The 12574-nt window shown below is 36.4% G+C and overlaps 1 protein-coding gene across 3 annotated transcripts in view; it reads left to right on the top strand.

The window, feature by feature from the left end:
* Window positions 1-12574, top strand: part of KDM4C (lysine demethylase 4C) — a 371183-nt gene that overhangs the window by 213096 nt on the left and 145513 nt on the right. For all 3 annotated transcript variants that reach the window (XM_037156753.2, XM_053656545.1, XM_053656546.1), the window contains 3 exons: window positions 8356-8537; window positions 10151-10364; window positions 12237-12313. In XM_037156753.2, coding sequence (XP_037012648.2) covers window positions 8356-8537; window positions 10151-10364; window positions 12237-12313 — 473 coding nt within the window. The remainder of the gene's footprint in view (window positions 1-8355; window positions 8538-10150; window positions 10365-12236; window positions 12314-12574) is intronic.

The following is a 12574-nucleotide window of genomic DNA, read 5'->3' on the forward strand; positions in this document are numbered from 1 at the left end:
TTTTCCTTAATGTTACCTCTTGCCAGTAAGATCATGTCTAAAAAGTCCTATATTTTTTCTTTTGCACTTAATTTTTTTGTTCTTTTGAACACACCTTGGAAATTCAAGGTTTTATAAAATCACTGAAATACAGTTTGCATACAGATTATGCAGTAGCTTGTATGGAAAGAATAAACTTCCCAAATTTGAATTTCTCCCTCCCTCCCTCCCTCCCTCCCTCCCTCCCTCCCTCCCTCCTTCCCTCCCTCCCTTTCCTTTCTTTCCTTTCTTTCCCATTCTTGCCCTATTCCTCTCCCTACCACACCCCCATTTTTCTCCAGGACATTTGAAAGCATATATGTAATGCCTCCCAAGGCTGAGATTTTGCTCAAGTACTTCATAGATAACAGATGCTGCTGTGCTCTTCACAGCAGAGAATAGTGCTATACCAGCCAAAACACATCACTGGAACTTAACCTCAGCAGCAAAATCATTGTGGTGATTGGTAAAGGGAAATTGTACTGTAGTAGAGGGCTTTCTCCATCTGCCAGGTTCCATCAGCAAGTCCTGGCAGCAGCCCTTCCACAGTGGCCCAAATGTTTTTCTATTGAGAAATCCATTTACATTGAGTAAGTAAAATTTGTTAAAAAAAGACTGTACCAATGAGTGCATAAATCTGACATATGTTTGCTTTTAAATTGTTTTCCCCAATTCACAGGACCCATTTAATACTATTATGACCACATTTTAACTTTAAAGATTATATATTTTTATACTTATAACAACTTATAACACCCCTCTTGTTTATTCCAGACTTTTAAATATATATATTTTTAAATATATTTTTATATTATTGACGTATTTTGTTTATACAGTTTTGTGTCCTGATTTTTCCTCTTAAGATAATTCATTTTTGCTTAATATTATATGTTATATAATATATTTATGGTATATTTCATTAATATTCTTCATAAGTACCCTTTCTAATCTGTGGGCATTCCATAATTTATATATTTTTAAATGGGCACTTCTGGGGGGATACTTTTTAGAGGACATTGATTTTTTTATTATCATAAATAATATTCAGTGTTACTTTTTAAAAACAGAACATGATTATATTTCAATATACAACTTCTTTACAACCATAAAACAGCACAGTAAAATAACAAAAACACGATATTTCATTTGCAATGCATGTGAAATGGTTAACATTTTAGTCATAAATGAGCTCTTAAGAAACCAGTTACAAAGACACTAATAATCCAAGGGAACTGGAAAAAAGAAAATGAAAAAATATAATGCCAATAGAGAATAAAGGCTTTTTTTCCCCCTGAAAGAATAAATGTTGTCATATTTGTATGTAGGCGCTAACTGGGTTTCTGTATATATTGGTTCTTCCTGTTCCAATTTGTCTTGTCATGTTAAGAGTTTAAAATTAAAGATATATATTTTAAGTAATTTTCTGGATGATATTTATAAAGATTATGCTGGAGACTCAGAAGGTAGTCTGGTGGGGTGCAAAAAATAAATTTCCTCCCATCTAAGTTCTGGCTGGGCTAATAAATTAACATGGACTGATTAACAGAGAAATAAGCAAATTTGATGTTTGTACATGTGGGGTTTCCAAGAATATAAATTTCAGTGACAAATCAGCAGTTAAGAGATTTATATGCCATTTTGAGCTAAGGAGAAAAGAATGTGTTATGGAACCTTAAAGGGCAAGAAGGCAATTCATATGGAGCTGGAGAGGCAGGTATTTGGTAAATAATTGTTTGCTGGACTATTTTTAACAATGGAGCTTTGATTAAAGGGGCCTTGCTATGCTCCTCCCTGTCACATAGTAGTTCACATTAAACTATAGTTATCTTTGATGATAGCTTTCTTTCTGGAGCAGGTCCTCTAAATTTCTTTTATGCAGTTAGAAGGAAGGTTAAAGGTTTTTCCTGAGTCTTATTTCTTAAAAATAATTAGCCTTAGCTGGGTGCTCATTTGTTTGGATTTTGGTTGGAGTGTCATCTGGTACACTAAAAAATTGTGAGTGTGATCTGGGTCAGGTCATATGCCTTGGTTGTGGTTCAGTCCTTGGTTGGGGCATATATGGGAGGCAACTGATCAGTGTTTCTGTCTCAATTTGATGTTTTTCTCTCTCCCGCCCCCTCTCCTTTCCTCTCTGTCTATAATTAATAAAAATATCCTTGGGTGAGGATTTTTTTTTAAAAAGCTTAAAATAATGCATATTCCAAAAGGCATATTTGGAGGTGGCAAACTCTGTTTCCATCATCTATTGCAGCACTAGGTCTTGCATACTAATAAGTAGCATCTTTATGGCTGGTATCACATATAACTTGTTGGAAAATGCTGTAATTTAGGTAATCTTATACTCATTTTGCCGATGAAACTAAAGTTTAGAATTATAAGCAAACTTTAAAACAGATTGCATAAATAAAATAATTTAATGTTATTTTATTAAATAATAGACTTGTGTCAGAACTCTATTTTTGTGGCAATGCTTACTTCAGAATAGTTACATAAACATTGGTCTAGAACACAAAGTCAGGGCTTCTGTTCATTTCTTATCTAATTTATGACATTAACAGTACAATGTTTGCCATAGATTTAATTTTGTGATCACTTGAACTAATATTTTAGTTTTACTCTTATATAAGCTTTAAAAACCTATATACATATGAATGAAAGGCCTCATAAATTGCTTCATATAGAAAATAATCAAAATAAATATTTAATCATTAAAATTAAAAGTATATATCTATAATAATCCCTAAGATCACTTCTCTCTGGGGCCCCCACTATACCTTGCAGATTTTTATTAATTTGAGGGGAAAAATGTCCTTCTTTTTAATGAGATATACCTCAAAAGAGTCTAAGTAGAAATCTTAAGAACATTCTGTGAACATCTTAAGATTCTAGAGTGAATTACAGCAAGCCTGACTTTCTTTTTAGAACCAGAAAGTTTTTAGGATTTCTTGAGCTCCCAACTTTGTATAGTCTTTTTTTCTTCCTCCTCAAATACTGTGTAGAATTAAGTCTCACTTGTGACCCTTCTGACTGCTTGTAGATCGTTGGGTTAGTATCAAATGTGCTACTGATTCTCAGACTGTATAGTTACATGTCAACAAGACGTATTTCTAGTTTGGGTATTACAATACCCAATACCTTTGGGTATTACAAGTGAGAATACTTCTGATGACAAACATGTGGGTTATTTTTCCTGAATCAACCAATTCTGAACTTTCCAGACACCAGTTGAATACCCTACAATTTAACTCATTTCAGGAGCTAACAACTTGGCATTAGCTCAACTCCCAGAGGTTAACGGCTCAGTCTCACAACTGCAAGTCCTTATTCCTGACCAGTGGGCTATAAAATCTGGGAGTGAGGGGATTCCTACAACTCCTTTCTCAGGTTTAATAATTTGCTAGAATGGCTCACAGAACTCAGGAAAACACTTTTCCAGGTGATGTAGGCCAAGGTCAGCCCCCACCTGTGTTTTGCCCAGGGCACCCTGCCTGAGCTATAAAGTAATGTGAGATGGTTGCTACTAGGGCTTGGAGATTCCCAGGCAAAGCCAAGCTGTGAATCTAATCTGGCTGCCAATAGGGCCCGCTGAAGCCAGCTGTTGCTTGTTTGATAGGATTTAGGAGCCAACACCAGCCATTCTCATGGAAAAGCAGTGTGGGTGGGCCAGTTAGGTGGGGTAGAGCAACTGGGCATCTCCAAGGCATCACTTAGCTATAGCACCAGCCTACTGGCTTTTTGTAGCGGAGGGTTTAGCAAAGGGACAATGGCCTCTGCTCGCCTTTGTGCCAGACACTTCAGTTTCTCCCTCTATACCGCTGGTGCTTTTCAACCTCTTACCCTGGTGCCTCAGCTCAGAGGGAGTGAGTCTGATTAAGTCCATGTGTGGGTTCTATAAGAGGAACTGTTTGGGGCTCCAATAGTTTCTTCCACTGACTCAACTACTACTGGTTTTTGCAGCTGGTAGTTGTAGGGACTTATCTTCCTGGCGTTGAAATCCTGGTTTTGGAGGCCTGGTGTGAGTATGGGACTCCTTGCTCCTGAGATGTCTGTCCCAAATTTTTATCCACATGGGCATTGGACCAGCCTATTCTGCATCTGCACCCCTCCTACCAGTCTGGATAGATATGGTTTCTTTAGTTCTGTAGCTGTCAGAGTTCCATTCAACTTGCTTTTGTCGTTGTCAGACTTCCATGCAGCTAGATTTCTGACATTCTTGAGTGATGGTTGTTGTATATTTTAGTTGTAACTTTAATGTGGTTGTGCAAAGAGGCAAGCCATGTCTGCTTATGCTGCCATCTTGACCAGAAGTATCTCTTCACGTTCATACAAACTCCTGCCAATCACCCAGGTCTGAATGACCATAGTTTGTTTATTATTCTTGAAAGTAAAAATGGTGTTACCTGAAAAAGGAGCTCAATCAACTTGTGATTCAACTAATTGCACTTGTGCTTTCTCCAATTATTCAACTTCAGTGCATAGCAGAAGTACTTGCCCCACACATCTCATTTTATAGCAAATTTAATAAAATTGATACTTTTTTTCTTTTGGCTTCATCAAGGCATTTTTAAGTGAAACTGCTCCCCCTCCCCTACTCACCCCACACACTAGGAGGTAATAAAGAATATGATGACTGGGTTGGTGCCACTGCCTTCTTTCTCAAGTTAAGGCATAGTTTCACAAGCATCATTTTATGTATTTTGATTATATGTAATATATATGTATGCCATCTGTATGAACTCTGAAGAAATAAATGTTCAGGTCCTCTTTCCATTCTTTAATTGTTGTTTGTTTGTTTGTTTGTTTGGTGTTGAGTTGTCTGAGTTTTTTTATAAACTTGGAATTCCTTATCAGATATGTCATTGACAATATCTTCTTTCATCCAGTATGTTTTCTTTTTGCTTTGTTGATTGTTTTCTTTGCTGTGCAGAAACTTCGCAGTTTGTTTATTTTTTGTTTTCCTTGCTTGATGAGATATACCAGAAAAAATATTACTAAGAAAAATGTTTAGTGCATACTCTGGCTTGTAGAGCATCCAAATAGAAGACAAATGCTGTTGGGTCAGAGCATGACCCGATCTTTGGATGACAACTATAGACCAGGGTCCTCTACCAGGTCAGCGTTGAAAGGGTTTTAGGACAACCTCAATTTGCATAGGCTGTCTAGGTCATGTCTCACCGAGCCCTTGTCCATAGCCGCATCTCCTGCTCTCCGTCTGTCCTTAGGAATTATCCTTTTCTGCTACTTCTTTTTCTTTATTCTAGGCTTTTAGGAATTAAATAAAATATCATTTTCTATGATAAGTGAATAATAATACTACTAATAATAGTAATACCATCACCAACAACAATATGGAAGCAGGTACTTTCATTTTCTTTTCAGTTGGCATCTTTGAGTTAACCTTTACCCTCATTCAGCTTTTCTTATTTTTTCATCTGAGCAAATCTGTTTTGACTTTTTCTAAAATAAGTCAATAATTCAAGGGCTAGAACAGTCTGGTCCACAGGACCACCCATGCTTGGGTGATGAGGACTTTACTCCACACTATTTCATTCATAAGTCTGTGACAGCTACTGGTGAGGAATTTTAGAATGTGTCACAGTCTAGACATTAAGTGCTAGATGTAGCTTTGGTTGCTGTTACCTGTTCTGATATATTGTGCTCTGCTATTGGCATTAAGACTATTCTCTTAACCTGTTATGTCTTTCTCTATTTTTCTCCTTTCTATAAAATTTTTGAAAATGATATTTTTGTGGAATAGATATCTAACCCTTTCAGGTTAACAGATACACATGCTTAAGAGATTTGACCCTCTAGGGGCATCATTATGAACAAATAAGGTTTTTAAAAAATATATTTTATTGATTAAGCCATTACGGTTGTCCCATTTCTCCCCCTTTATTCCCCTCCACACTGCACACCCCCTCCCCCACCATTCCCCCCTTTAGTTTACGTCCATGTGTCACAAGTTCTTTAGATTCTATATTTCCCTACTATTCTTACCCTCCCCCCTATCTATTTTCTACCTACCGTCTATGCTACTTATTCTCTGTACCTTCTCCCCCTTCTCCTCTTCCCACTCCCCTGTTGCTAACACTCCATGTGATCTCCATTTCTATGGTTCTGCTCCTGATCCAGTTGTCCTCTTAGTTTGCTTTTGTTTTAGGTGTGGTTATTAATAACTGTGAGTTTGCTGTCCTTTCACTGTTCATATTTTTTATCTTTTTTGTAGATAAGTCCCTTTAATATTTCATATAATAAGGTCTTGGTGATAATGAACTCCTTAAATTTGATCTTATCTGAGAAGCACTTTATCTGTCCTTCCAATCTAAATGAAAGTTTTGCTGGATAGATCAATCTTGGATGTAGGTCTTTGGATTTCATAACTTGGAATACTTTTTCCACCCCTTTCTTGCCTGCAAGGTCTTTTTTGAGAAATCTGCTGACAGTCTGATGGGAACTCCTTTGTAGGTGACTGTCCCCTTATCTCTTGCTGCTTCTAGGATTCTCTCCTTCATTTTAATCTTGGCTAATGTAATTATGATGTGCCTTGGTGTGTTTCTTCTTGGGTCCAACTTCTTTGGAACTCTCTGAGCTTCCTGGATTTCCTAGAAGTCTATTTCCTTTGCCAGATTAGGGAGGTTCTCCTTTATTATTTGTTCAAATAAGTTTTCCACTTGTTCTTGCTCTTCCCCTTCTCTAACCCCTATAATTCGGATGTTGGAACATTTAAAGATATCTTGGAGGTTCCTAAGCTTCTCATCATGTTTTTGAATTCTTGTTTCTTCATTCTTTTCTGCTTGGTTGTTTTTTCCTTCTGGTCCACTCCATTGATTTGAGTCCCAATTTCCTTCCCATCACTGTTGGTTCCCTGTACATTTTCCTTTATTTCACTTCACAAAGCCTTCATTTTTCCCTTTAATTTGTGACCAAAATCAACCAATTCTGTGAGCATCCTGATTACCAGTGTTTTGAACTGTGCATCTGATAGGTTGGCTATCTCTCCTTTGCTTAGTTCTATTTTTTTTTTTTTTTTTGCTTAGCTCAATTTTTTTTTTTTTTTTTGAGCTTTGATCTGTTCTTTCATTTGGGGCTTTTTTTTTTTTTGTCTTGACGCACCTATTACGTAACAAGGGTCAGAGCTTTAGGTGTTCACCAGGGTGGGTCAACAACCCACGTTGCTGCCTTGTAATGCTGTATGTGGGGCAGGGGTCCTAGAAGGAACAATGGTGCTTGCTCCTCTCTCTGCTGGATTTCACTTACTTCTCCCACTACCCGCAAGCAAATTGGTCCCTTCTGGCGCTGATTCCCGGGTGGGTGGGCTTATGTATGTTCTACGACCCTGTTTATCTCTCCAGTGAACTCTCCTGCAAGGCTGGGAGTTTCTCCTGTGGCCACCTCAACCCCCACAGGGGTTTTCTGTCAGGGGTGTGAGGCTTTATTTCCTAGACTGCAATCCTGGGTTGCACAGTCTGTCTTGCTCCCTGGTTGTTTCTCCTGGTTTATCTTCAGTCGAATGTGGGACTGCCCAGTTCACAACCTACTGCCTTTCCAGGTCCATCAGCTGCCACCTTGCCCTTCAGCCACCTTCTTGCCCTCCCTGGTCCTGTAGCCACTGCCTTGCCACAAGTCCTTTCTGCCCAGCTGCCTATCTCCACCACTCCTACTGGCCTGGATGAATGATTCTTCTTTAACTCCTTGGTTGTCAGACTTCCATACAGTTTGATTTTCTGTCAATCCTGGTTGTTTTTTGCTTTTAAATTTGTTGTTGACCTTCTTTTGGTTGCATGAGGAAGCACAGTATGTCTACCTATGCCTCCATCTTGGCTGGAAGTCCCGAGATTGTCTTCTCTATCCATGTAATGGCGTGTATTGCTTGGCACATGATGGATGCTTTGTAGATGTATTTGTCATGAATTCTTGAGCCTAAAAGTTAATTAAATGAAATCCAAGTAGTACATTTTTATTGAACTATGTACTATGTTAGGTAAGGAAATTAAAAATATTGGTAAGGCAGCTACTTGCCTAGCAAATTCCTCTGTTAGCTGAAGATTATCTGAAACTTACAAGCTATATAACTATGGGAAGCATTAATGGTAGCAGTAGAAACATGGACCTAGTGGAGTTGAAAGGAAGGAACAGTTTAGTTATTCCTGGTGGGGAAGGAGGTGGTGTCAAGAAAACATGTTTCACTTCTCTCAGAATCTATTGGAAAGGTAAACTAGGTTTCCTGTCTCACATTAATATCACAGACACTTTGGAATGTTTGCTTCTTTTATAACCAGGGTTGTTTTCCCCTGAGTCCTGTGTTGACTGTGTTTTCATGCCCTATCTCTTAAGAATTGCCTGAGGTTCCATCAACTGAGGAAGAAGTGGAAGAAACAGAATCTTGGGCAAAGCCTCTGGTCCACCTTTGGCAGACGAAGTCCCCAAACTTTGTGGCTGAACAAGAGTATAATGCAGCCATAGGCAGAATGGAGCCATACTGTGCCATCTGTGCTCTCCTCATGCCATACTACAAGGTAACGAGAATGGAGGGGATCATTGTTAAGGTTTCCTTTTACTGAATACTTTCTGCTACCATAAAAGCACAGGTGAATAATTGTAAGGTAAGGATGCATATGAAAAGGAAGACATTGATACTTATGTAGCTAATGGCCATCATAGAGCCCCAAACAGAATTTGTAATCACTGCTTGAGAGACATTTCATCATTTTTGAATAAATGATTGGTTTATTTGTTGACCTTGGTTTATTTCAGTCAAGGGGCAATTCCAACCTTTTTTTCCTACTTTTTCACTAAGAAACCTAGAACTTAAAGGCTAAAAAGAGAGATCTTAGACCTAGTCTCTGTTTTATGCTAGAATCACTCTCAATAATATAGATGTCAGCTCTGGGACCACTTTTAAGTGTCTCTCTGTTTTCCCACATGGAACACGCAAAAGACACAACAGGATTCAATTCAAAGTGAATTGTCCAGCTTATTCTCTTTAGCCAGCTATGCACGATGCCAGGTATGCATCATGTTTTCAATATCATTCCATATCCATTATCCTGATGACTTTTTAGCTCACTGAGGGCCACGTTTTCCAGCTCCAACAGACAGAATCATCTTCAGGAATCTAGTGAAGGTGATGGAACTACCTGATCTACTATAAGATAAAGTGAAGTATATTGATATGAAGATTGTGTTCTGGGTTATTTTTTCACTCAGTGAATTGAAAATATTTTATTCAAGATCACATCTTAGAGTTCCATCATGTAAAGTAAATGCTTTTCTATTCAAATATTTCAGAGCATGTAAGTGTGTGGTATGCCACATTTTCAGACCTTGTAAATAGAGGAGGTGCTGTAGATTACTTTACTCATTTTAGAATGTGGCCCTGGTGAGTGACAAACATTTTTGTTTTCCTTTTAAGCCACTAAATTTCTGTTTTCTTAGAAAAACTTCACTTTTTCTTCATTCTTATTTCTATATCATAATCTGTAATATTTGCCCAATATTTTAAATATTTCCACTGAAATTGTAAGATTTAGGGATATTTATTAATATCAGGTCTCTGGAGATAATAAGGTAGTTATTAATTAGAGTTTCAAATAAACAGTAAATATTTTTTATACATTTTGATTAGAGATGACTATCTTGTTTTGTACATTATATTTTTTATTTAGTGATATGTACCAGATTTTTTTGTCTTGATGTTTTCAAACTCTGTGGAGAGGCACAACCCTTCAAAAACTCTCTCAGTACTTTTGCATGGATTTAAACTTAGTTCCTTAAAACACTCCATTCAGGTGTTACTGGTAAGATTCTTCAGTAAATGAAACCAGGTCTGTTGATCTAGTGCAAATAAAGAAATGAAGAAAAATTCATCAGAAAAACTGGTGCTTTCGGTGAACTATTTATGTAAGAATATAGTTCAGTAGCTCATTACTTTCTTGTACAAGCAGATGCACAGAATGGGAGCCTGAGGAGGACTGGTGGTAAAAAGCTAATAGCTGGGACAAAAAGAACATGAGGAAGAACTGAAGCTCGAATTTAGTGGATGGAACAGCTGTTAGTAGATTTGAGTGATCAGAACAGATGATGAGTTCTTTTCCATGTTTTTTACTCATGTGGAAATTCTGTTTTTCAGCCAGATAACAGCAATGAAGAAAATGATTCTAGATGGCAGACAAAACCAGATAAAGTGGTTACTTCAGGAGGAAAGACTAAGCCCCTCATTCCAGAGATGTGTTTTATTTATAGTGAAGAAAATATAGAATATTCTCCACCTAATGCCTTCCTTGAAGAGGATGGAACAAGCCTTCTGATTAACTGTGCAAAGTGTTGTGTACGGGTTCATGCAAGTAAATGAATCTCTCTTCATTAATTGCTGGCTTTTCAATGCTTCACAGTCTTTATTTCTTACCTCTTTGTAACCTGTCAAAGCTATTGCATTGAATTATTGGTATTCTTAATAGCTAGATCATTCTTTCTCACATTTCTTCTAATGAATGTATGAGTATGTATAATTGTTCTTTTTCTCTCCAGTTTTATACAATGTCAGTGGAGAGCAGGTCTGGGTTTGTTTGTTTGTTTGTTTGGGTTTTAGATTTAGGGTCACTGTGTACGTCCTTTTACATGCTTGAATTTTGCTTATTTTAAGCTGCAGTTTTTAAAAAGTTAATTTTAATTTCTGATGTTGATTCATAATTATTTTTCTTTGTGGCTTTTTAAAGAGGAATATTCATTTCTCTTCATTGGCGATTTTGGGAATTATTGGTAAATTTAGTTAATGAGTTAAATTTTTATTCTTTTTAAGTGTAGGGAGATCTCTTTTGCCTTTCGTGGGAGAACAGCATTACAGCTGTTTTCCCCAGGACTAGGATAGCTAGGCTCCGTACCTGTCTCAGTTTGATATTTTTACATAATTGGATAAGTGGTAAGTAGATTTTTTAAATTGACCTGCCATGTGAATCCTTTAAAAATACGTAAAAGGAACCTTTATATATTATGTTTATTTGTAAATATTTTAATATTATAGATCTTACCAAATTATATATTATTTTAACATAACTTATGTAGAGTTTATCTCTTTCAATGTAGTCTCAATGGTTTATAATATAGATATTTCCTTCTGTATTTACCTCAGTGCAATACCAGTCTTACATTAGGTTTGAACCAGCCTTAGTGTCTGTCATTTATTTATTAATTAGATACAATTAGCTTCCTTAAAGGATTTGGACATATCTGCTTGAAATACAGTTATAGCAACCTTCTTATTATATTTGTATCAATTTGGTTTTTAATATCTATATCAATTTGTAACATACATACACACATTCACCCTACATTATTATATGTATATCAGAGGCAAAGCACCATTTCACAAAACAATTAGGATTTTAATCTTGACTTCTGAATATATTAGCTATGCAGTTTAACCATAATATTTTATAAACGTGCTTGAACTAAACGTTTTATGGTTTTGCTTAACTATGATAGACTTTTCTTTAGGTAGTTACAGTTCTGTTATTTTCTCTTCCCATCTCAAATGTTATACAAATGTGACAATAAAAATTACTTATTTAAATATATGAAATCCTTTTATTTCAGGAAGTCAGGGTAACAAGTTTGTTGGTTGTACACAATTGCTGCATGTGCTTGCATCATCACTAGGTCCTTATATAGTTATTTTGAGCCAGGCATATGCGGAATAGACAAGTGGAATCGAACACATTCCTTTATCTCTAAACATGAATTGTGCACCCTCTGAAATTGAAGCTAGTTAAATATAATTTTTGAAGTGTAATTTTAAATTATAGCAATTTAAAAATGTTATGTCAAAGTTTAGTTGTTTTACTTTAAAACTTCTCCAAATTTTGCTTGCTTCCTGAATAATTTGGTTCTTTTTTAACTTATTTTGGAATGTTCTGCATGAGTAAAAGAAGTAGACAAGAAAATTTAGAAATTTTATGATTGCCCATAAAAGAATTATCAGTATTCTCTATGAAAACTATCGTGAGCATTAGTTACTATTAAAACCAACTCTCATATTTGGCAGGACTTATATCCTATTGGATATGAGGCATGAGAACCAAAAGTATCTTTGTTTTATCCCAATAATCAAAAATCGTATGGTAGTCAGTTGCTTTGATTTTATTTATTAAGTGCTAATATGTGTAATGTTGACACAATGCAAAATACCTAATTTGTTAACCCATGTTATTATTTTATAGGTTGTTATGGTATCCCTTCTCATGAAATTTATGATGGATGGTTATGTGCCCGGTGCAAAAGAAATGCATGGACAGCAGTAAGTAGCTTATGTTACTATCTCTTAGCTCCTCTTCTCACTCCACTCACTGTGGACATGGTTAAATCTAGTGGTAAGGTAAGATTGTGCACATGCTTCTCTGTGAGGTTTCACCCTTACTGTATTTTTGGTCTTGTCTTGTTAAGTCATCCACAATGTTGCCCTATATTCGTTCTAGAAATAGTAAATAAAATTTTAGGTGTCACTCCTTATCTCTGGAAGCAGTTTGTCAGAACAGATCCAAAATATTGTTCTCTTTTA

The sequence above is a fragment of the Artibeus jamaicensis genome, unplaced genomic scaffold (genome assembly GCF_021234435.1).
Source record: "Artibeus jamaicensis isolate MK-2021 breed Jamaican fruit bat unplaced genomic scaffold, CSHL_Jam_final scaffold_1964, whole genome shotgun sequence".
NCBI lineage: Eukaryota > Metazoa > Chordata > Mammalia > Chiroptera > Phyllostomidae > Artibeus > Artibeus jamaicensis.